Raw genomic sequence first — 26,460 nt, 5'->3', positions numbered from 1 at the left:
ACTCTCACTTGTAAATAGTCATTGCCTGGCACTTCTGTGCCGTGAATGTTAATTGCCACTTATCAGCCCAAGCCTGTACATTGTCTGTAGAAACATAGAAGACAGGAGCAGGACTAGGCCATTCAGCCCCTCGAACCTGCTCCACCATTCAATGCGATCATGGTTGATCATCCAAATTCAGTACCCGGTCCCTGCTTTCTCCCCATACCTCTTGATCCCTTTAGCCTTAAGAAATATATCCAACTCCTTCTTCAATATATTTAATGTATTGGCCTCTACTGCCTTCTGTGGTAGAGAATTCCACAGGTTCACCACTCTCTGGGTGAAGAAATTCCTCCTCATTTCTGTCCTAAATGGCCTACCCCTTATCCTTAGACTGTGACCCCTGGTTCTGGACTCCCTGACCATCAGGAACATCCTTCCTGCATCTAGTCTGTCCAGTCCTGTCAGAATTTTATAAGTTTCAATGAGATCCCCTCTCATTCTTCTAAACTCCAGCGAGTACAAGCCCAATCGACCCAATCTCTCCACATACGTCATTCCTGCCATCCCAGGTATCAGCCTGGTGAATCTTCGCTGAACTCCTTCCATGGCAAGAACATCCTTCCTCAGATAAGGCGACCAAAACTGCACACAATACTCAAGATGTGGTCTCACCAAGGCCCTGTACAACTGCAGCAAGACATCCTTGTTCCTGTACTCAAACCCTCTCGCTACGAAGGCCAACATGCCATTTGCCTTCTTAACCGCCTGCTGCACCTGCATGCTTACCTTCAGCGACTGGTGCACAAGGACACCCAGGTCTCATTGCACTTCCCCTTCTCCCAATGTACTGCCATTCAGATAATAATCTGCCTTCCTGTTTTTGCCACCAAAGTGGATAACCTCGCATTTATCCACATTATATTGCATCTGCCATGCTTTTGCCCAATCACCCAACCTGTCCAAATCATCCTGGAGTTTCTCAGCATCCTCCTCACAGCACACACGCCCACCCAGCTTTGTGTCGTCTGCAAATTTGGAGATATTACATCTAGTTCCCTTGTCTAGATCATTAATATATATTGTGAATAGCTGGGGCCCAAGGACCGATCCCTTCGGTACCCCACTAGTCACTGCTTGCCACTCAGAAAAAAACCCGTTTATTCCAACTCTTTGCTTTCTGTCTGCCAACCAGTTCTCTATCCAAGTCAATACCTTGCCCCCAATCCCATGTGCCTTAACTTTACATGCTAATCTCTTATGCGGGACCTTATCAAAAGCCTTCTGAAAGTCCAAATACACCACATCCACTGGTTCTCCCTTATCTATTTTACCAGTTACATCCTCAAAAAATTCCAGTAGATTAGTCAAGCACGATTTACCTTTTCTAAATCCATGTTGACTTTGTCCTATCCTGTCACTGCTTTCCAAGTGCTCTGCTATTACATCTTTTATAATGGACTCTAGCATTTTCCCCACTACCGAAGTCAGGCTTACCGGTCTGTAATTCCCTGTTTTCTCTCTACCACCTTTTTTGAATAGTGGGGTAACATTAGCTACCCTCCAATCCATGGGTACTGTTCCAGATTCCATCGAATGCTGGAAGATGATCAGCAAAGCATCAGCTATTACTAGGGCCACTTCCTTAAGTACCCTGGGATGTAGATTATCAGGCCCTGGTGATTTATCGGCCTTCAATCCCATCAATTTCCCTAACACCATTTCCCTACAAATACTGATTTCTTTCAGTTCCTCCCTTTCATCAGACCCTATGTTCCCCGACATCTCTGGGAGGTTATTTGTGTCCTCTTTTGTGAAGACAGAACCAAAATATGTATTTAATTGGTCAGCCATTTCTTTGTACCCCATTATAAATTCCCCTGATTCTGACTGCAAGGGACCTACGCTTGACTTCACCAATCTTTTTCTCTTCACATATCTATAAAAGCTTTTACAGTCAGTTTGTATGTTCCCTGAAAACTTACTCTCATATTCTATTTTTCCTTTCTTAATTAATCCCTTTGTCCTCCTTTGTTGAATCCTAAACTGCTCCCAATCCTCAGGTTTACTGCTTTTTCTGGCCAATTTATATGTCCTCTCCTTGGATCTTATGCTATCCCTAATTTCCCTTGTTAGCCACGGTTGAGTCACCTTCTTTGTTTTATTTTTATGCCAAACTGGGACGAACAAATTCTGTAGTTCATCCATGCGGTCTTTGAATGTTTGCCATTGCCTATCCACCGTCAACCCTTTGAGTAACATTCCCCAATCAATCCTACCCAACTCGCGCCTCAGACCATCGTCGTTTCCTTTATTTAAATTCAGGATCCTAGTCTCTGAGTCGACTACTTCATTCTCCATCTTAATGAAGAATTCGATCATATTATGATCGCTCCGACCCAAGGGGTCTCATACAACAAGATTGCTAATTAATCCTTTCTCATTACATAATACCCAGTCTAAGATGGCCTGATCTCTGGTTGGTTCCTCGACATATTGGTCCAGGAAACCATCCCTTAAACACTCCAGTAATTCCTCCTCCACAGTATTGTTACTAATTTGGTTAGCCCAATCATAAGAACATAAGAAGTAGGAGCAGGAGTAGGCCATACGGCCCCTCGGGCCTGCTCCGCCATTCAATAGGATCATGGCTGATCTGAACCTAGACTCACGTCCACTTCCCTGCCCGCTCCCCGTAACCCCTAATTCCCTTATCAGCTAGGAAACTGTCTATCTGTTTTAAATTTATTTAATATCGCAGCTTCCACAGCTCTGTGAGGCAGCAAATTCCATAGATTTACCACCCTCTGAGTGAAGAAGTTTCTCCTCATCTCTGTTTTGAAAGGGCAGCCCCTTATTCTAAGACTATGCCCCCTAGTTCTAGTCTCACCCATCAGTGGAAACATCCTCCCCGCATCCACCCGATCAAGCCCCCTCACAATCTTATATGTTTCAATAAGATCGCCTCTCATTCTTCTGAATTCCAATGAGTAGAGGCTCAACCTACTCAACCTTTCCTCATAAGTCAACCCCCTCATCTCCGGAATCAACCGAGTGAACCTTCTCTGAACTGCCTCGAGAGCAAGTATATCTTTTCTTAAATATGGAAACCAAAACTGTATGCAGTATTCCAGGTGTGGCCTCACCAGTACCCTGTATAACTGAAGCAAGACTTCCCTGCTTTTATACTCCATCCCCCTTGCAATAAAAGCCAAGATTCCATTGGCCTTCCTGATCACCTGCTGTACCTGCATACTAACCTTCTGTGTTTCATGCACCAGGACCCCCAGATCCCTTTGTACTGTAGCACTTTGCAGTTTCTCTCCATTTAGATAATAACTTGCTCTTTGATTTTTTCTGCCAAAGTGCATAACCTCACACTTTCCAACATTATATTCCATCTGCCAAATTTCTGCCCACTCACTTAGCCTGTCTATGTCCTTTTGCAGGTTTTTTATGTCCTCCTTGTTATGTCCCCTGTGAGACTTTTAGTATTGTGTTTTGTCTCCCCCTAGTGTTTTTACTACTTACCTCCTTATTGTTGATTTATGTCATGTGACATGATGAGAACGTGAAAGTAAAACACAACCACGAGGGAGCCAGAAATCATGGCTGGTGATTCTGCAGCATCTTACGCCATCCTTTTCAGTTTCCCCCTTTGATTGGCATTGTCTGTAAGTAGCTTTTTATCAGATGTCTTTATGTTTGATCTATGTCACCATTTCTTGATATTTGCGGCCAGATGAGTTAAAATATTGCACTTTGTGGAGTTTCCATGTGGCTGGCTATTCGTCTTTTCCCTGGCATTCATGTGTTAGACCTTTGATTGTTGTATCAGATTTACCTCAAATTGTAATAGAACCGTTGAGTTATAGTGGTAACGTTTCATTCTACTATCCTAGGTTTATTTTGTGTATTCAGATCATGATTGTAATACCAATTGGCCTTATTTGATGTTGTAATTTCTTCCTCTCTTTGTAGTTTCACCCTGTGTCATTAAACTGGATTAAAAGTAACAACGCCTCCTGTTTGGTGATGAGGGTTTAGCTGTCTGTCGAATCATAGTCGTGAGGAGGACAGAACAGTGAAAAGACACCTTTCCCATGGGCGAATCTACTCAAGGTACAGATACTCAACACCAACACGATTCAATGCATCTCCGAAGCCACACATTCCAGACACCAGTCACAAAAGCTGAAATGGAGGATCAGTCACCATTGAAACAAGCAGAGGAGACCAGATCTCACTGTTCTGGCTCCTCCAGGCATTCAAGTAGGTCTGTTACTGGTGCAGCAGCAGCGATGGCCAGAGCCAAGGCCGAAGCAGCCAAAGCAAAGATATCCTTTGCTCAAAGGGAAATGGACATAAAAATGGAAAAGGCACGTATTGAAGCAACATTAGCCATATTGGATATGGAAAAAGAGGCAGCAGCAGCTCTAGCGGAGGCAGAAGCCCTTGAAGCAGCTGTTGAAGGTGAAGCAACAGGCAGCAACCTTAACCTTCATCTCCCTCACCAAGACCCAGTGCAATGCACCACAGAATACATACAAAGCCACTCCAGGTCACAAACTGTTAACTCTTCAATGCCAGACATAGAGCCTGTTCCAGAGTTAATACACGAACAGGGGGAGCCTGGCCATGCATCTCAGTGCCGTTGTGAGCTCAACAAAAACACTGTGGAAGAGGATGAACACAAGTTCCAACCAGAAGACCAAAGGCTAACCCATCATTATCGTTCACAATATCTGCAGACCTATCACAGTCCAGCTGCTCTACCTCACTACGAACAGACCCAAGGCATGTCAGATTTCATGAGGTTCTTCGCACGTCGTGAACTCGTCACCACCGGGTTGCCACAGTTCAACGACCAACCTGAAGACTACAGAGCATGAAGGTCTACTTTTCGGAACACCATAAGAGGGTTAGACCTGTCAGCAAGCGAAGAAATCGACCTACTCGCTAAATGGCTGGGTAAGGAATCCTCTGAGCACGCCAAGAGAATTCGAGCTGTGCACATTAACCTCCCAGAAAGGGGGTTGAAGATGATATGGGATCGTCTGGATGAGAGCTATGGCTCCCCGGAGGTGGTTGAGAATGCACTGTTTAAGAAGCTGGAGAACTTTCCCAAGATCCTCAATCAAGACCGCCTGAAGCTCAGAGAGTTAGGTGACGTCCTAATGGAAATTGACTCAGCCAAAACTGAGGGATGTCTGCCAGGTCTTTTGTACCTTGACACGGCACGTGGGATAAATCCCATTGTTGAAAAGTTACCATTCAACTTGCAGGAAAGATGGATAACTCAGGGATCAAAGTATAAGGAAGATCACAATGTTCCCTTCCCACCTTTCTCCTTTTTTGCCAAGTTTATCTGCCAGCAGGCTAAAATAAGAAATGACCCAAGCTTCTTCTTCTCCACTCAAAGCCCTGGGCCACCGAAGACAGCACAGTCTGCTACAAGCTACAACCAGAGAACTCCAGTGTCAGTTCATAAAACTGAAATGTCACTGTCCACCACCTCCTCCAGCGACGACGCAGATGGGAAAACAGACGACCCCGTCAAGCAATGCCCCATTCACAACAAGCCGCACCCGCTCAGGAGGTGTCGGAGCTTCAGAGAACGGACTTTGGAGGATCGCAAATCGTTCTTAAAGGAACGTGGCATCTGTTATAAATGCTGTTCCTCTTCAACTCACCTGGCACGGGACTGTATCACGGCCGTCAAATGTGCAGAATGCAATAGCGAAGGCCACAACACAGCACTCCACCCAGGTCCAGCCCCCTGGGTCTCAACAGCCTCTGCCGCCGCAGCAGAGCACGGCGGGGAGGAAGAGGAAGACATTCTGACACCTGAAGTAGCCTCACACTGCACCAAGGCCTGCGGAGCACACATCAGCGGCAAATCCTGTTCCAAAATCTGTCTTGTGACGGTCTACCCTGAAGGACAGCAAGAGAAAGCCATAAAGATATACGCCATGCTGAATGATCAGAGTAACAGATCACTCGCCAAGTCTCAGTTCTTTGACCACTTTAACATAGAAGGAAACAGCTCCCCATATTCACTGAAAACATGTGCCGGCCTAGTGAAGACATCAGGAAGGAGGGCCAGTGGTTTCGTAGTGGAGACCCTTGATGGAAAGACGAGCCTGCCTCTGCCCACACTAATAGAGTGTAACCAGGTGCCTGATAACAGGTCCCTACACCTGAAGCAGCGCTTCATCATGCTCATCTCAAACCAGTGGCTTACCAGATTCCACCGTTGAACCCTCAAGCTCCCATCCTGCTTCTACTAGGCAGAGACATATTGAGAATCCACAAGGTACGTGAACAGATAAATGGTCCACACGACTCACCTTATGCTCAGAGACTTGACCTAGGGTGGGTCATCATCGGTGATGTTTGTCTGGGAAACGCCCACAGACCTGCCAAAGTGGACACATTCCATACAAATGTGCTGGAGAATGGTTGCCCCTCACTCTTTGATCCGTGCCCCAACAGCTTTCAAGTGAAAGAAAGATATGGCATACATGTTCCAAGCTCTCTCTCTGATGATCCTACTGAGCAACCAGAACACGGAAAGCAAGAGGATCGTCTTGGCCAGGTAGTCTTCAAAGGGACGAGTGACGATGACAAGTTAGCTCCTTCCATTGAGGACAAACTCTTTATAAAGAACATGGATGAAGAGGTCTTCATGGACAGTAGCAATAGCTGGGTCGCTCCTCTACCGTTCAGAACTCCAAGACGACGGCTTCCTAACAACCGAGGACAGGCACTCAATCGACTCATCTCTCTCCGCCGCACGCTGGAAAGAAAGCCGGATACAAAGGACCACTTCAATTCATTCATGCAGAAAGCCTTTGCCTCAGAAGACCATGCCAATGACCTAAAGGACCTGGACCTTGGAGTTGACTTATCTCCTCTACAGCGCAGCCTTGGGCTCAGTTGGGACCTGAATACGGATACCTTTACCTTCCAAGTTGAAGACAGCGAAAAGCCCTTCACTCGTCGTGGTGTCCTTTCTACAGTGAATGGCCTGTTCGACCCCCTTGGGTTTGTGGCACCAGTCATCATCCAAGGAAAAGCTCTGCTTAGAGACCTCACGGCAGACACAAACGATTGGGATTCACCACTACCTCGAGAAAAGGAGGGTTCTTGGCACACTTGGAGAAACTCTCTCCAAGACCTCAGAAAGCTTCAAATTCCAAGACCCTATACTCTCATCTCTCCCTCTGAAGCTCAACACAAAGAAATATGTGTCTTTTCTGATGCTTCAAACAATGCCATAGCTGCAGTTGCCTACCTCAAGGTCACAAACCCCAATGGAGATTGTGAAGCAGGCTTCATCCTCGGCAAGGCAAGGTTAACACCACATCCCAAACACAGCATTCCATGACTGGAGCTCTGTGCTGCCGTTCTGGCTGTAGAGATGGCAGAACTGATCACCTCAGAGATTGATCTCAAGCCTGACTCTATCCAGTTCTACACAGACAGTAAGGTGGTGCTGGGCTACATATGCAACCAGACTAGAAGGTTTTATGTGTACGTCAATAACAAGAGTCCAACACAGCAGAAGGTCAACACAACATGAACAATGGCGCTACGTGCCTACTCACCTGAATCCAGCCAATCACGCTACCAGATCTGTCACTGCAGCTCACTTTCCCCTGGCATTCATGTGTTAGACCTTTGATTGTTGTATCAGATTTACCTCAAATTGTAATAGAACCGTTGAGTTATAGTGGTAACATTTCATTCTACTATCCTAGGTTTATTTTGTGTATTCAGATCGTGATTGTAATACCAATCGGCCTTATTTGATGTTGTAATTTCTTGCTCTCTTTGTAGTTTCACCCTGTGTCATTAAACTGGATTAAAAGTAACAACGCCTCTTGTTTGGTGAAGAGGGTTTAGCTGTCTGTCGAATCATAGTCGTGAGGAGGACAGAACACTCCTCACTCACTGCTTTCCCTCCCATCTTTGTATCGTCGGCAAACTTGGATATGTTGCACTCGGTCCCCTCCTCCAAATTGTTAATATAGATTGTAACGAGTTGGGGTCCCAGCACTGACCCCTGCGGAACACCACTAGTTACTGATTGCCAACCCGAAAATGAACCATTTATCCCAACTCTCTGTTTTCTGTTAGATAGCCAATCTTCCACCCATGCCAGTATATTACCCCCAATCCCGTGATTTTTTATCTTGCACAGTAATCTTTTGTGTGGCACCTTGTCAAATGCCTTTTGGAAGTCCAAATACACCACATCCACTGGTTCCCCTTTATCTGCCCTGTTTGTTACATCCTCAAAGAATTCGAGCAAATTTGTCAAACATGACTTCCCCTTCATAAAATCATACTGACTCTGTCCGATTAAATTATGCTTATCCAAATGTCCTGTTACTGCTTCCTTAATAATGGACTCCAACATTTTGCCAACCACAGATGTTAGGCTAACTGGTCTATAGTTTTCAGCCTTTTGTCTACCTCTCTTTTTAAATAAGGGTGTTACATTCGCAGTTTTCCAATCTGCTGGGATCTTTCCTGAATCCAGGGAGTTTTGGAAAATTACCACCAATGCATCCGCAATCCCTACCGTTACTTCTCTCAAGACCCTAGGATGTAAGCCATCAGGTCCACGGGATTTATCCACCTTAAGTACCATTATCTTACCAAGTACCATCTCCTTAGTGATTTTAATCATGTTTAGCTCCTCCCCCCCCCCCCCCCATAGCCCCGTTTGTCCAATGTTGGGATATTTTTAGTGTCCTCTACTGTAAAGGCTGATACAAAATATTTGTTCAGCGTTTTTGCCATCTCCATGTTCCCCACCAGTAATTTCCCGGTCTCGTCCCGATGGGACCAACATTCACTTTAGCCACCCTTTTTCTTTTTATATAACTGTAGAAACTCTTGCTATCTGTTTTTATATTTTTTGCTAGTTTACTTTCATAATCTATCTTCCCTTTCTTAATTAATCTTTTAGTTATTCTTTGCTGGCTTTTAAATGCTTCCCAATCTTCTATCCTCTCACTAGATTTGGCTACTTTATATGCCCTTGTTTTCAGTCGGATACTATCCTTTATTACTTTACTTAGCCACGGATGGCTGTCTTTTCTTTTACGCCCCTTTTTCCTCAGTGGAATATATTTTTCTTGAAAGCTGTGAAATATCTCCTTGAATGTACACCACTGCTCATGTACCATCTTATACCTTAATCTATTTTCCCAGTCCACTTTAGTCAATTCTGCTCTCATAATCTATATGTAGATTAAAGTCACCCATGATGACTGCTGTGCCCTTATTGCACCCTTCTCTAATTTCCCTTTTAATGCCATCCCCAACCTCCGCATTACTGTTTGGAGGTCTATATACCACTCCCACTAACGTTTTCTGCCCCTTGGTATTTCTCAGTTCTACCCATACAGATTCCACATCATCAGAGCTAATATCCTTCCTTAACCAGCAATGCTACCCCACCTCCCTTTCCTTTTTGCCTATCTTTCCTGAATATTGAATACCCCTGGATGTCCAGGTCTTGTTGCATGCGGGCATGGACCGCTTCATTATCTGAGGAGTTGTGAATGGCACTGAACACTGTGCAGTCATCAGCAAACATCCCCATTTCTGACCTTATGTTGTAGGGAAGGTCATTGATGAAGCAGCTGAAGGTGGTTGGGCCTAGGACACTGCCCTGAGGAACTCCTGCAGCAATCTCCTGGGGCTATGATGGTTGACCTTCAACCACCACAATCATCTTCCTTTGTGCTAGGTATGACTCCAGCCAGTGGAGAGTTTTTCCCCCGATTCCCATTGACTTCAGTTTTACTAGGGCTCCTTGATGCCACACTCGGGCAAATGCTGCCTTGATGTCAAGGGCAGTCACTCTTGCTTCATCTCTGGAATTTAGCTCTTGTGTCCATGTGGTAAACCACTTTTATCGTTCACTATCGTTACACTATAGTTATCACTGTTATATCGTTACTCTATGGTTATCACTGTTCACACTGTTGTATCACTATATGAGGTCGCCTCTTGTCACGCTGTTATACCTGGGCTGACCACTGCTGACTCCGCCCACGGCTCCACCTACCTGCCCAGGTATAAAGGTGGTCGACTGGCTGGTATTCCTCCTTGTTGGATCCGATCACCCACGAGGGTGGGCTCTGTTATTTAGCCAATAAAAACCTATAGTTACTTTCTTAACTCGTCGCTTTTCATTGGATAAATTGATAGGTATATTAAAATGTCGTTACTTGAGCAGCCAAACGAGCAGCCAGACGAGCAGCCAAACGACCAGCCAGACGCCCAGCTACAACAGCCACAGCAGCCGGCTTGGCTGCGAGCCCTCCGACCACCGTACCTGGATCTAAACCCACAGGCAGCAAACTCAGCCCTCGACTTCGAACACTGGCTGAGCTGTTTCGAGTCCTACCTGAGAGAATCCGGCGTGCCTCAGAAATCCAAGCTAAGAGTTCTGACCGCCCAAGTGAGCCCTAAAGTATTCGCACTCATCCGGGACCTTAAAACATACGAGGATGCCATCAACCGGCTGAAACGACAGTACCAGAGCCCGGTAAATTCCATGTATGCCAGACACCTCCTAAGATCCCGCCCGCAACAGCCAGGAGAGTCTGTAGATGAATTTTTACAGGCGCTACAAGCACTCGGCAGGGACTGTAACTTTAAAGCGCTAACGGCGGCAGAAAATACTGAAGACAATGTCCGCGATGCCTTCGTGAAAGGCCTGCGGTCCGACTACTCACGGCAAAGACTGCTTGAAGCAAAGGACCTCGACCTGGACAAAGCTGCAGCCCTCGCTCGCTCCCTAGAAGTGGCCCATCGGGACCTCAAGGCATATTCCAGGTACTGTAATTTGCGACCCTGGGACTCGGGACCGACCCCGACCGCAATACCCCCCGCAGCACCCCCCTGGGACCTACCTCAGCGTCGGCGTCCCGGACCCGATCGGGACCGCCACCGCCGGTACCGGCTGCAACATCAGACCCCCGCGATCGGGCCACCGGCTGCTTCTTCTGCGGCCAGGCGAAACACCCGAGGGCGCGCTGCCCAGCCAGAAACGCGACCTGCTCGAGCTGCCTGAAGAAAGGCCACTTTGCAAAGGCCTGCAGAGGGAGATCAACAGAAGCCAGCAGTGCCTCATGCGAGCTGTGGAGGCGGCCATCTTCCATCAAGACCACAGAGGCCAGCATCCCCACATGTGAGTCATGGGGGTGGCCATCTTTGATCCAGGCAACCGACACCAGCAGTGCCTCATGTGAGTTGTGGGGGCAGCCATCTTCTCCGCCATTTTGTCCAACCTCGTGGGCGCCACCATTTTACCCACCACGCTCGACCGCCACCGTGCCTCCAGACCCGACCACCGCCTCACCCGCAGACGACAGCAACTCGCTCAGCTATACACTAGCCTCCGTCACACTGGACCAAGCCCGCCCGCACCACCTGTCCAAGTCCATGATAGACATCAAAGTAAACGGCCACGCCACGACCTGCCTGTTCGACAGCGGAAGCACGGAGAGTTTCATCCACCCAGACACGGTGAGCCACTACTCCCTCACAGTCCGGCCAACGCGCAACCGGATCTCGATGGCATCGAGGTCCCACGCCACAGACATCAGCGGCTACTGTGTTGTAACCCTGTCGGTTAAGGGCACGGAGTATAAAAATTTTAAACTCCTCGTCCTGCCCCAGCTATGCGCTGCCATCCTACTAGGTCTAGACTTCCAATCCCACCTCCAAAGCGTCACACTAGCATACGGCGGACCCCTCCCCCCACTCACAGTCGACAACCAACAGATTTTAAACCGCCCACCGCGTAACACCTGCGGCCTATCCACCCTCAAGGTCCCGCCACCTTCCCTGTTCGCCAACCTCACCCCCGACTGCAAACCCATCACTACCAAGAGCAGGCGGTACAGCGCCGGGGACAGAGCTTTCATTAGCTCCGAGGTGCAGCGTCTCCTGAAGGAGGGCATCATCGAGGGGAGCACCAGCCCCTGGCGTGCCCAGGTCATGGTCGTTAAGACCGGCAATAAAAACCGCCTGGTCATCGACTACAGCCAGACCATAAACAGGTACACCCAGCTGGACGCATACCCCCTTCCCCGCATATCTGATATGGTCAATCAGATCGCACAATACCGAGTATTCTCGACCATCGACCTTAAGTCGGCCTACCACCAACTCCCTATCCACCCTGAGGACCGCCAGTATACCGCCTTCGAGGTGAATGGCCGCCTCTACCACTTCCTTAGGGTCCCCTTCGGCGTCACCAACGGGGTTTCGGTCTTCCAAAGGGAGATGGACCGGATGGTTGACCAGAACAGGCTGCACACCACGTTCCCCTACCTAGATAACGTCACCATCTGCGGCCGTGACCGGCAGGACCATGATGTTAATCTGGAGAGATTCCTCCGTACGGCCCAACGGCTGAACCTCACCTACAATAAGGAGAAATGTGTGTTTAACACCTCGCGCCTTGCCATCCTCGGCTGTGTAGTAGAGAACGGAGTCATCGGCCCCGACCCCGAAAGAATGTGCCCCCTCATGGAGCTACCCCTCCCCCACTGTCCAAAGGCACTAAAGAGAACCCTGGGGCTCTTCGCCTACTATGCCCAATGGGTGCCCAATTATGCGGACAAAGCCAGACCCCTCATGAAGTCCACATCCTTCCCCCTTACAGAGGAAGCGTGCGCAGCCTTCTCCCTCATTAAGGGAGACATTGCCAAGGCCACAATGCACGCAGTGGACGAGTCCATCCCCTTCCAAGTGGAGAGCGATGCATCCGACTTCGCCTTAGCCGCTACCCTTAACCAGGAGGGGAGACCGGTGGCCTTCTTCTCAAGGACCCTACAGGGCCCTGAGATCCGACACTCGTCGGTCGAGAAGGAGGCCCAGGCGATTGTGGAGGCGGTACGACGCTGGAGGCATTACCTGGCAGGCAAACGATTTACCCTCCTCACCGACCAGCGTTCGGTCGCTTTTATGTTTAATAACAAGCTGAGGGGCAAAATCAAGAATGACAAGATCTTGAGGTGGAGAATCGAGCTCTCCACCTATGATTATGATATCTTATACCGGCCAGGTAAGCTGAACGAACCCCCTGATGCTCTTTCACGAATTACATGCGCCAGCGCGCAAATTGATAGACTTCAGACCCTCCACAACGACCTCTGCCACCCCGGAGTCACCAGACTTTACCACTTCATTAAGGCCCGCAACCTGCCCTACTCCATCGAGGAGGTCAGGACCATGACCAGGAACTGCCAGACCTGTGCCGAGTGCAAACCGCACTTCTTTAGGCCGGACAGAGCAAGCCTGATCAAGGCCACCCGCCCCTTCGAGCACCTGAGCATCAACTTTAAGGGGCCCCTCCCGTCCTCTGACCGCAATGTGTACTTCCTCAACATTGTTGATGAGTACTCCCGTTTCCCCTTTGCCTTCCCCTGCCCAGACATGACCAGTACCACGGTCATTAAATGCCTGAACGACCTCTTCGCCTTGTTCGGGTTCCCAAACTATATACATAGTGACCGGGGCTCCTCCTTCATGAGCGAGGAACTCCGTCAGTTCCTACTAGCGAGAGGTATTGCTGCAAGCAGGACCACCAGCTACAACCCCCGAGGGAACGGGCAGGTGGAAAGAGAGAACGCGACGGTATGGAAGGCCGTCCTCTTAGCCTTAAAGTCTAAGGGCCTCCCAACTTCCCGCTGGCAGGAAGTCCTCCCGGCAGAGCTGCATTCCACCCGGTCACTACTGTGCACTGCCATTAACGCCACCCCCCATGAACGAATGTTTGTTTTCCCCAGGAAGTCGACTACAGGAACCACGCTACCAACCTGGCTGACCTCTCCGGGGCCCGTCCTGCTGCGAAAGCACGTGAGGGCCCATAAAACGGACTCCCTGGTCGAGAGGGTGAACCTCCTGCACGCCAACCCCCAGTACGCCTATGTGGCATACCCAGACGGGCGGGAGGACACAGTCTCCTTACGAGACCTCGCACCCTCGGGCACTCCTGAGACACCACCGTTACCCCCCCCCCCCACCACCCCCCCAATGCCACCCGAGGTAGACGGCATGCCGGAACCCCACGAGCCTTCGCCGACCACGCAGACACCAGCATTAACACCGGATAATGCAACACCGCCGCTGCGACGATCAGAAAGGCTTACGAGGCCTCCGGACAGACTGACATACCAGAACTGGTAGTACACTTCACCCCACCGGACTCAAATCTAAGCAAGGGGTGAATGTGGTAAACCACTTTTATCGTTCACTATCGTTACACTATAGTTATCACTGTTATATCGTTACTCTATGGTTATCACTGTTCACACTGTTGTATCACTATACGAGGTCGCCTCTTGTCACGCTGTTATACCTGGGCTGACCACTGCTGACTCTGCCCACGGCTCCACCTACCTGCCCAGGTATAAAGGTGGTCGACTGGCTGGTATTCCTCCTTGTTGGATCCGATCACCCACGAGGGTGGGCTCTGTTATTTAGCCAATAAAAACCTATAGTTACTTTCTTAACTCGTCGCTTTTCATTGGATAAATTGATAGGTATATCAGTCCATGATTGGACCAAGGCTGTAATGAGGTTGGGAGCCGAGTGGTCTTGGCGGGACCCAAACTGTGCATCAGTGAGCAGGTTATTGGTGAGTAAGTGCCGCTTGATAGCACTGTCGACGACACCTTCCATCACTTTGCTGATGATTGAGAGTAGACTGATGGGGCGGTAATTGGCCAGATTGGATTTGTCCTGCTTTTTGTGGACAGGATATAACTGGGCAGTTTTCTACATTGTCGGATAGATGCCAGTGTTGTAGCTGTACTGGAACAGCTTGAGTGGAGGCGCAGATAGTTCTGGAGCACAAGTCTTCAGCGTGATAGCCAGGATGTTGTCGGGGCCCATAGCCTTTGCTGTATCCAGTGCGCTCAGCCATTTCTTGATATCACGTGGAGTGAATCGAATTGGCTGAAGACCGGCATCCACTAGGCACTTCTGGCTGAAGATGGTTGCAAATGAAGGGCTGAAAATTCTGCTTTGCAACCTGCCTCAGGCATTCATTTTATACACCTAGGAAAGAGTTCAGTGATTTAGTTTATAAACACACAATGTACCTGCAGGAATTCCTGAGATTCATGTTAACACTATAAATCTATAATAGGTTATTTCTAACTCCAGAAGTTCCCTTGCTAGTTCTAAAATGAGGTTCCACAAATCCCGAAGCTAAGAGGAAAAATTGCACGTGACAGACAAAAACTCAATTCATGACCCGAGCTATGTATTGAACATGGTGGAACACTTTGTGAAGGAAATTCGTTTTATGAATTTTTTTTTAATTTAGCAAAACCTTACAAATGTAAGATTTAATTTTCTCTATTAGAAGAGGAAACCCCTCCTAAAATATCAACATGTCACTCCATTCACAACTGAACGTAACCTCAAACACTGCTGACCCAGGATAGACAGCTTCTGGGAGCTGAACCAGAATGAATGCTTTTAAAATATATTATTGTTGAGGCTGCCGCGGAACATGAATGGAGGCCGAACCGATCTGAGGAACACATGGCTTTTTATTACATTCTCTTGAGAGATGGCTGCCTCAGCTCTTCTCTCTGCTAAAACCGAAACCAGAATGGGGCGACGCCCGTGCTTTTGTGTACACACTGAGGGCGACGCCCGCTCCTTTGTTATGCCTTAAAGGCAGCATGCTTCTTAAAGGCTAGGTGCCCGATTTATTGTCCACGGACGGAAAAGTGGATTGCGCCCATTTAGGTGGCGATCCGCTACAAAGCTCCCCCAGAATCCGCTTAGGAGGTGTGGACGAGACGGTGCGGCGGTCTGATGGGCCGGCCGGAGCAGCTCTTGTAGGACGCCGGTGGACGTGGAACGGCCGGGCGTGGAGCAGCCGGGTGTACTGGCTTGAGGGCAGGTCGGCCGCGTGGCGGTGGACGAGCTACTGGGACCTGCTCACCGGGCTCCGAGTGTGCTGGCTTGAGTCGGTCAACCGACACTTTTTCAGTCCTGTCGCCCACTTGTAGGGCGAAAAATTTGTCCCCAGCCTGTAGCACTTTGTAGGGCCCGTCGTACGGGGGTTGCAGGGGTCCACGGTGGGCGTCGTGCCGGATGAAAACGAACCATGCCTGGTGCAGGCTTAGCGGGACGTGTGAGGTGGATTCGCCGTGCCGGGCAATGGGCACCGGGGCGAACTGTAGCGCCGGTGAGGCGAAGTCGTGGCGTTGCTGGTCAGCTGACCAGGGTGTCATGGCGGTGGGCAGGAACTCGCCGGGTACGCGCAGCGGCTGGCCGTACACGAGCTCTGCTGCCGATGCATGGAGGTCTACTTTAACCGCGGAGCGCAGGCCGAGGAGGACCCACGGGAGTCGGTCAGTCCAGGCGCCGTCCTGGAGGCTGGCTCGAAGAGATGCCTTCAAGGATCTGTGGAACCGCTCACGCAGTCCGTTGGCTTGGGGGTGGTACGCTGTGGTGCGGTGAATGGTCACCCCGAGATTGCGTGCGATGGCAGTCCAGAGTTCAGAGGTAGATTGCGGACCTCTGTCCGATGTCATGTCGGAGGGGATGCCGAACCGTGCGACCCAGGTGCTGACGAAGGCTCTGGCGATGTCGGCGGTGGTGGTATAGGTCAGTGGAATTGCCTCGGGCCAGCGCGTGGTGCGGTCGACGATCGTCAGCAAGTGCGTGTGGCCTTGCAACGGTGGCAGGGGCCCGACGATGTCCACGTGGATGTGGTCGAATCTACGTGAAGGGACGGTGAACTCCTCGAGGGGTGCTTTCGTGTGTTGCTGCATCTTGGCCCGTTGGCAGGCTAGGCAGGAGTTGGCCCAAGTACGCACATCCTTGCGAAGGCCGCGCCAGACAAAGCGGTTGGCTACCAATTTGATGGATGCGCGGGCGCCGGGGTGGGAGAGGTTGTGGAGAATCTCGAATACCCGGCGGCGCCAGGACGCTGGGACGACGGGCCGAGGTTGAGATAGGGATATGTCGCACTTGACCGTGACTGCGGTCGGGCCGCAGGCGACGTCAGCCAGGCGTAGCCCTGGTAGGTTGGTAGGTGCGGAGAACAGATCAGGGTCCGTGAGCTGGTCTGCTGCGAGTTGAGCGTAGTCGACTGCCAGGTGTGCGACGTGGATGGCGGGGCGGGAGAGGCAGTCGGCTACCATGTTGTCTCGGCCGGAGACGTGTTGGATGTCCATGGTGAACTCGGACACTGCCGCGAGCTGGTGCTGCTGCCTGGCGGACCAGGGGTCGGTTGTCTTTGCCATTGCGAATGTCAAGGGTTTGTGGTCGACAAACGCAGTGAAGGGGTGGCTCTCCAGCAAAAACCAAAAATGGCGGACCGCCAGGTACAGCGCGAGGAGCTCGCGGTCGAAGGTGCTGTACTTGACCTCCGGGGGGGGCGTAGTTGGCGGCTGAAGAAGGCAAGTGGTTGCCAGGCGCCGTCGACCCACTGCTCATACACGGCGCCGACCGCGTGGTCGGAGGCGTCCGTGGTGAGCGCTACTCTGGCATTGGGCCGTGGGTGCGCGAGCAGGGTGGCATCGGCGAGCGCGGTCTTGGTGGAGTTGAAGGCGGCTGATACGTCTGCCGTCCATTCGACCGCCATCTTGCCACTCCTGCCCCGGAGGGCTTCATACATGGGCCTCATGAGGGACGCCGCTTTGGGGATGAAGCGGTTGTAGAAATTCACCATCCCGAGGAACTCCTGGAGTCCTTTGATGGTGGTGGGGCGGGGAAATTGCTGGACGGCCTGCACCTTGGCGGGCAGGGGAATGGCCCCAGCATGGGTGATGTGGTGGCCGAGGAAGTCAATCTTGTCCAGGCCGATCTGGCACTTGGCTGGGCTGAGGATGAGCCCGTGGTCGCTGAGGCGCCCGAACAGGATGCGAAGGTGTTCAAGGTGTTCCTGCTTGGAGGAACTGGCTACCAGGATGTCGTCCAGGTAGACGAACAGGAACTTCAGGTCCCGAATGACCGAGTCCATGAGCCGTTGGGATGCCTGGGCCGCGTTTTTGAGGCCGAAGGGCATCCGCAGGAACTCAAAAAGCCCGAAGGGGGTGATTACGGCCGTCTTAGGGACGTCCGCGGGGTGGACGGGGACTTGGTGGTAGCCGCACACCAGGTCAACTTTGGAAAAGACTGAGCGGCCGGCCAGTCTAGCCGAGAAGTCCTGAATGTGCGGCACGGGGTACCGATCAGGGGTGGTGGCGTCATTGAGGCGGCGGTAATCCCTGCAGGGGCGCCAACCCCCGCCTGGTTTGGGGGCGATGTGGAGTGGGGAGGCCCAGGGACTGTTGGAGCGGCGGATGATGCCGAGCTGTTCCATAGTGGCAAACTCGGTCCGCGCGATCTCCAGTTTGGCCGGGTCCAGCCTGCGGGCGTGGGCGTACACTGGGGGGCCTGTGGTGGGGATGAAGTGTTCCACCCCGTGTTTGGCGACCTCCGCGGAGAAGGTCGGGTTGGTGAGGGCCGGGAATTCAGCCAAGAGTGCCGAGTAGTCATCCGTGGCCCGGGCGTGGCACTGTGACGCCATGTCGGCGGGGGGCCATGGCGCCCAGGATGGGGGACATGGTGTTCATGTCCACGAGGCGGTGTCGAGGGATGTCTACCAGTAGGCCGTGGGCGCACAGGAAATCTGCGCCGATGAGAGGGGGGAGTACCTTGGCAGTGATGAACTCCCATCGGTAGCGGCGACCAGCGAGGTCGAGGGTGACTGTGCGGGTGCCGTACGTCCGGATGTCCGAGCCGTTAGCGGCAGCCAGCGCCTGTCCTCGTTCGCCCTTTTGGATGTCGAGGGTGGAGGCCGGGATGATGCTGTGCTGAGCTCCAGTGTCGCACAGGAACCGGCGGCCGGTTTTGTCATCCGCGACGTACAGCAGGGAGCCCACGTGGCCCACGGCCATCGCGGGGGCTGGTACGGGGGCGGACTTGAAGGAGCAGGGAGGTGTGCACCGTTGTGCCCTGGCGCCGAACCGTGCGTGGTAGTAACAGTAGCCCGGGTTTGTGGGGCGCGAAGGCCCCGTGGGCCCCGTGGCTGGGCCTTGTGGCCGCGTGGTGGCCGGTGAGGGGCGCGCCCAGGCTGTGGCTGCCAGGTCCGGAGCGACGTCACGGCTGGAGTGAGCGGACAGCAGCTTGTCGGCCTCGTCGGCCAGGGCTTCTAGGTCCGTGAGGCCGGACGCCACGATCGCTGGGCGGATGCTGGGAGGTAGCTGGCGGATGAACAGCATGCGGAAGAGGGACCCGGGTGGGCTCTCGTCGGTGAGTGAGAGCATGTGGGAGAGGAGGTCTGACGGTGAGGCGTCACCGAGGCCTGGAAGGTCGAGGAGGCGGCAGTTTCGCTGGTATGTCGAGGTCGTAAATTTTTTAAGGAGCGCGGCCTTAAGATGTGCATACTTGCCCTCCTCTGGTGAGTTCTGCAGCGCTATCCAGACCTTCATGACTGTGGAGCTACCGAGTGATGCGACGAGGTAGTCATACTTCGTCCCATCTGTGGTGATGTGTCGCAGCCGGAATCGGGACTCAGCTTGGAGGAACCAGGCTTCGGGCTGGTTTTCCCAAAATTCCGGCAGTTTCACGGAAACTGCGTTCGTGTCCGCCATTGCAGTGCTCGGAATACGTTCTGAGCGTCGGGGTCACCAATGTTGAGGCTGCCGCGGAACACGAATGGAGGCCGAACCAATCTGAGGAACACATGGCTTTTTATTACATTCTCTTGAGAGATGGCTGCCTCAGCTCTTCTCTCTGCTAACATCGAAACCCGAATGGGGCGATGCCCGTGCTTTTGTGTACACACTGAGGGCGACGCCCACTCCTTTGTTATGCCTTAAAGGCAGCATGCTTCTTAAAGGCAAGGTGCCCGATTTATTGTCCACGGACGGAAAAGTGGATTGCGCCCGTTTAGGTGGCGATCCGCCACATTATTAAGTTAATCAGTTAAAGCACAGACGGAAAAAAAGGACTAAAGGTCCTGGTTCCTGTGAGACACCTCCACTGATCTTTATTGGCAAAACATTGCAACTAGCACTCAGATGAGCATGAGCAGCCATTTCTTGTTACCAGGGGTATTCCATTCAATTGCACAGAAAATGAATTGTGGTATTGGAAATTACCGCCATAAAAAATTAAATATTCACTATGATGGAATTCACCACACATCTGGTCCAATCCAATGAAATCCTTTTCATTTGGTTGAACAGATGCTTGATCAGTCATTGTGCTTAAATTTGCACGGGGAAGACTAAATCTAATATGACAGTTGAAATAACTTCAAAATGCATTTTATTAATCCCTCTATGGGCACAAACCAGTACTTCAGATTAAATATAATGCATTCAGGAGGGTATTAACTTCTATTTTCATATTTCTGTTTTTAATCGCCGAAATTGTAATTTTTGTTCTAAGACTTCACAGCTCCATGACATTCTGTGAATAAAAAGTACATTTATGGGATGCAAACACAGGCATGATGGGCCAAATGGCCTCCTTCTGTGCTGTGTCATTCTATGATTCTAAGTAAATATGGATCTTAGTGAAACAATGTACTGTACTGTAGTTTTCTTTGGTCCTGGAGGGGACCATTTGAGAGGTCGATTTAATGACAAGTTTGGTGTCCTTTGAGATGATATTAGTTGTGATCTAAGATCACCTAATAGGGTGGGCCGGGAGAAAGCTGTCATCATCCACCCCAGAATTCTGGTCCAGATGGTGTTTACCCAGAATTCTTAAAAGCACTGGGACCCAAAGTGAAGAGATGGTTGACCTTCTTCTTCTGAGGTTCTGGCAACTGGTAAAATTCCACCTATTTGGCGGGAGACTAAAATAATTGCCCACCTGAAGCAGGGGAAGAATGCTTGTGAAGCCTCCAGCTACCGCCCGATCTCCTTACTTTGCACTTGTTATAAAGCACTGGAGAGGTTACTACTCCACCGACTAAACCCCATCATCGAGCCAACTAGTCCTAAAGAATAAGCGGGCCTCCGGAGCGGCCGTAACAGCTGCAACCAAGTGGTAACTTCAGCGAGGTCGAGGGTGACTGTGCGGGTGCTGTACGTCTGGATGCCCGAGCCGTTAGCGGCAGCCAGCGCCTGTCCTCGTTCGCCCTTTTGGATGTCGAGGGCGGAGGCCGGGATGATGCTGTGCTGAGCTCCAGTGTCGCACAGGAACCGGCGGCCGGTTTTGTCATCCGTGACGTACAGCAGGGAGCCCGCGTGGCCCATGGCCATCGCGGGGGCTGGTACGGGGGCGGACTTGAAGGAGCAGGGAGGTGTGCACCGTTGTGCCCTGGCGCCGAACCGTGCGTGGTAGTAATGACGCAGGTTTCCAGCGCCAGCTCAAGACCGCCGTAGCACTCGTGGACCTGTCAGCGGCGTATGACACAGTATGATAGCATGGGCTGCTTTTCAAACTCTCCACCATTTTACCCTGCAGGACAACGATCCATCTTCTCAACTCACTTCTTAGCAAACGATGCTTCTGTGTGTACTCTGGCACCCAGAAGAGCAGATATAGGACATTGAACAACGGACTCCCACAGAGTTCTGTCCTGGCACCCATATTATTCAACTTTTACACCAGTGACCTGCCCAAAACAGAGTCCTGTAAGTTCGCATACCCTGATGACATTGCCTTGGCCATGCAAAATATGAATCTGTGCATTACCTAAAGGTCAAGGGTGGTTCCAAAAACCACAGGGAACCTTGGATGTCAGGGGATATACGAGAATGGATTAGGAAAAAAAGGAGGGCTTTTGGTAGATACAAAAGGCTAAAGACGGAGGAAGCCCTAGAGGAGTACAAAAAGTGCAGGGGGATACTTAAAAAAGAAATTAGGAGATCAAGGAGGGGCCATGAAATAACACTGGCGAGCAAAATAAAGGAAAATCCGAAGATGTTTTATAAGTATATTAAGGGTAAGAGGATAACTAGGGAAAAAATAGGGCCCATTAGGGACAAAAGTGGCAATCTGTGTGTGGAGCCGGAAGATGTAGGAGGGGTTCTAAATGAATTTTTTGCATCTGTTTTCACTATGGAGAAGGACGATGTAGACATAGAAATAGGGCGGGGGGACTGTGAAATGCTCGAACATATTAACATCGAGAGGGAGGAGGTATTGGCGGTTTTAGCTGGCCTAAAAATGGATAAATCCCCAGGCCCGGATGAAATGTATCCCAGGCTGCTGTGTGAGGCAAAGGAGGAGATTGCGGGGGCTCTAACACATATATTCACGACCTCTCTGGCCACAGGGGATGTGCCAGAGGACTGGAGAACCGCTAATGTAGTACCATTATTCAAGAAGGGTAGTAGGGAAAAACCAGGGAACTACAGGCCAGTGAGCCTAACATCAGTGGTAGGAAAATTATTGGAAAAAATCCTGAGGGACAAAATTTGTCTCCACTTGGAGAGGCAAGGATTAATCAGGGATAGTCAACATGGCTTTGTCAAGGGAAGATCATGTCTGACTAATTTGATTGAATTTTTTGAGGGGGTGACTAGGTGTGTGGATGAGGGTAACGCAGTGGATGTGGTATACATGGATTTCAGTAAGGCCTTCGATAAAGTCCCGCACAGGAGACTGGTCAAGAAGGTAAGAGCCCATGGAATCCAGGGTGCCTTGGCACATTGGATACAAAACTGGCTTAGTGGCAGAAGGCAGAGGGTGATGGTCGAAGGTTGTTTTTGTGACTGGAAGCCTGTGGCCAGTGGGGTACCACAGGGATCGGTGCTGGGTCCCTTGCTGTTTGTGGTCTACATTAATGACTTGGATATGAATGTAAAGGGTATGATCAGTAAGTTCGCGGATGATACAAAAATTGGTAGGGTGGTAAATAGCGAGGAGGGTAGCCTCAGTCTGCAGGACGATATAGATGGGTTGGTCAGATGGGCGGAACAGTGGCAAATGGAATTTAACCCAGAAAAGTGCGAGGTGATGCACTTTGGGGGGACTAACAAGGCAAAGGAATACACAATGAATGGAAAGACCCTAGGCAAGACGGAGGGTCAGAGGGATCTGGGTGTGCAAGTACACAGATCCCTGAAGGCGGCGGAACAGGTGGATAAGGTGGTAAAAAAGGCATATGGGATACTTGCCTTCATTAGCCGAGGCATTGAATATAAGAGCAAGGAGGTTATGATGGAGCTGTATAAAACACTGGTTAAGCCACAGCTGGAATACTGTGTGCAGTTCTGGTCGCCACACTACAGGAAGGATGTGATCGCGTTAGAGAGGGTGCAGAGGAGGTTCACCAGGATGTTACCAGGGCTGGAGCGCTTCAGCTATGAAGAGAGACTGGGCAGATTGGGTTTGTTTTCCTTGGAGCAGAGGAGGCTGAGGGGGGACATGATTGAGGTGTACAAAATTATGAGGGGCATAGATAGGATGGATGCTGAGGAGCTTTTTCCCTTAGTAGTGGGGTCAATAACCAGGGGGCATAGATTCAAGGTAAAGGGCGGGAGGTTTAGGGGGGATTTGAGAGAGAACTTTTTCACCCAGAGGGTGGTTGGAGTCTGGAACTCACTGCCTGAAAGGGTTGTGGAGGCAGAAACCCTCAACATTTAAGAAGCATTTGGATGTGCACTTGAAATGCCATAGCATACAAGGCTACGGGCCAAATGCTGGAATATGGGATTAGATTAGACAGGGCTTGATGGCCGGCGCGGACACGATGAGCCGAAGGGCCTCCATTCCTGCTGTATTACTCTATGACTCTATGACTCTATGACCCTGACCGGTGATTTACAGAGGATGGAGGCCTACTTCGGCCGATGGTGACTTCAGCCAAACCCGCAAAAGACCGTCACCTCGACATTCCTCCTCAACACCCATCAAGCAAACCAAGCTTTGAAAGTCTCCTTTTGCGGTGCAGAGGTAAACCATGCCAAAAAAACCTCCTATTTAGGAGTCACGCTTGATCGCACCCTGCCATATAGACAACATCTCCAGAACATTGGGATTAAACTAAAGAGTCGGGTCAACTTGATCCAGAAACTCGCTGGATCCACATGGGGAGCAGACACTCAAACCCTCCGTACTCGCCCTGGTGTACTCTACAGCAGAGTACTGCTCTCCGGCATGGCCATCAAGTCCACGTGTCAAATCCGTTGATGTCCAGCTGAACTCTACTATGAGAATTATCACCGGTACACTTTTATCAACACCAACACCTTGGTTGGGAATCCATATTTTAACCCTTTAAAGTTGAAAAGACTATTTATTTCCGAGTAACCACCAGGTTTATTACAAATCTTCCTCTTTTAAAGCAATGTTCTCTCATGAGTAACAACATCAAACTCTGAATTTATGAACACCCTGAACGAAATGGAAAATGCATTTTTGTTCCATTGTCCTACACTAAGGTAATTGTCACTAAAGGATATAAAAACAGCTAATTGGAATCACTCCCAATTCAAAAATAACTTCCCAATACATGTGTAAACAAATGTCCATACACATTTATGATTGGCAAAGGAACCAGAGGCGACAGGAGGAAAAACATTTTTATGCGACGAGTGGTTCGGATTTGGAATGCGCTGCCTGATAGGGCGGTCGGTGGAAACAGATTCAATAGTAGCTTTCAACAGGGAATTGGATAAAAACTAGAAAGAGAAAAAATTGCATATGGGGAAAGAGCAGGGGAGTGCGACTGACTGGGTTGCTCTTCGCAGGCTCAATGGGCCGAACGGCCTCCTTCTGTGTTGTACTATTCTAGGATTCTATGATTATCCTTAGCGTGCTCCAATTTGGATCCGTTTTTTGCTTTCCATTTTAAATGCAAAGAGCTCGGTGTTGCTCAGATTTCGCTAGATGTTCGAAAGATCGAACAAATAGGTTTGCAATTTTCCTTTTAGGGTTTAAATGTAAGTTTGGTCTGAACAAACACACAGGCAACAGATTTCACGTACAAAGATTTATCTTTAATAAATGCTTAACAAACACCGTTCGCAGGTTAAAGTACAATTCCAAAATATAAGACTCACAACTTATATTGATATTACCCAATTTTGGTCCGAGGTGATCAATCTCTGTCTAAACCTCTAGGTAGGGTTTCTGTCTCCAGGTCTCTGCTGTCGAGTGTTGCTCCTAGGTTCTCGCTCCCAGGTTGTCGCTCTCTATCTGGGGTTTTTCCTCCTGGTTTATACTATCCTATAATCTGTCCCATCTCTTTGATTACACATGTGTTCCTTTATTCCTGCGCCCTGATGATTAGTTTACCCTATTCCACATCCTGTCTCATCTCCTTGATTAGTTTACGTCTTACTTCATCCATTTTCTCTAATTGACCCATTGTTTGCTAACTGGCGTCTGTAGTGACGTCACTCGTGTCTGATGAGGTTACCTATGAGACCTCTGTTTAGAACATTCCTGAACCTCTGCATTATTTATCCATTATCCCTTACACATGGTGACTCCTCCATTTTATTTCAGTTTTCTTACATAGCTTCCATTTCCATACTCAGAGATATCTGTAATTGGTTATTTATTACACTTGGAGTACAGTATAACTGTGCTCCCACAGTCATGTCCACCTCCTGTCACACAATGCATATATACAACTCAATCCACATACACCTGATGTGCAGGTACAAACATATGAAAAGAGGATGAGAAAAACCCAACAATTCTTACTCTATCCGTTAGATGATGCAACTTTGTGCACCCCATTCACTTTCCTTGTAAGTCAAAAAAGGGAAAAAAAAACAGTGGCCAATTTCAGGAGCAACGACAACAACAACAACTTGCATTTATGTAGCGCCTTTAACGTTGAAAAATGTCCCAATGCGCTTCAGAGAGGCGTTAACAGGCAAAAATGAACGCCGAGTCAAAGGCGATATTAGGAGTCTGACCAAAAGAGGTCAAAGCGGTGGGTTTTAAGGAAACTCTAAAAGGAGGAGAGGGAGGTGAAGTGGTGGAGGGGTTCAGAGAGGGTTTCCAGAGCACGGGTCCTAGACGGCCGAAGGCAAGGCTACCGAGTGTAGGGCGAAAGAAGTGAGGATGCATAAATGGCCAGTCAGAGAAACAAAGGGGGTGGGTGTTGTAGGGCTGCAGGAGGTTAGAGTGAAAGGGGCGAGGCCATCAAAGGATTTAAACACAAGGGTGAGAAATTTAAATTGGAAGCATTGGGGGACCGGGAACAAAAGTAAATCAGCAAGGGCAGGGATTGGTTTCCCAGAACAACTCTGGAATATTTCTCATTCGCAAAGGCTCCAGGAGACCATGGTTACCCAGGACACATCACTAGATGCATTAACTCAGCGCCCCCTCCCCAATATAGAAGAAGATGCATAGAAGATAGGAGCAGGAGTAGGCCATTCGGCCCTTCGTGCCTGCTCCGAATGGCCATTTAGTCCTTTCCAACAAACCACGAATAACATGCAATGTCACGGTCTCTCCTCACCTTACTTAATCATTGAGGGAAATGAAAAACCAGGAATGAAACTTTCA

At 50.0% G+C, this 26,460-nt stretch overlaps 1 protein-coding gene across 1 annotated transcript; it reads left to right on the top strand.

Moving 5' to 3' along the window:
- The first annotated feature begins 3,086 nt into the window (after positions 1–3,086).
- LOC147102537 (uncharacterized) lies at positions 3,087–10,148 on the top strand. Its single transcript, XM_085965058.1, has 2 exons — positions 3,087–3,656; positions 3,964–10,148. Exon 2 carries the CDS (start codon positions 5,025–5,027, stop codon positions 6,240–6,242), a length of 1,218 nt encoding a protein of 405 aa, XP_085821184.1. The 5' UTR covers positions 3,087–3,656; positions 3,964–5,024; the 3' UTR covers positions 6,243–10,148.
- The last annotated feature ends 16,312 nt before the right edge of the window (positions 10,149–26,460 follow it).

This window comes from Somniosus microcephalus, chromosome 22 (assembly GCF_052327205.1).
Source record: "Somniosus microcephalus isolate GS21.2 chromosome 22, FLI_Smic_1.0, whole genome shotgun sequence".
Lineage (NCBI taxonomy): Eukaryota > Metazoa > Chordata > Chondrichthyes > Squaliformes > Somniosidae > Somniosus > Somniosus microcephalus.
The sequence above is the reverse complement of the archived record's forward strand: the minus strand, read 5'-3'. Positions and strand labels throughout refer to the sequence as shown.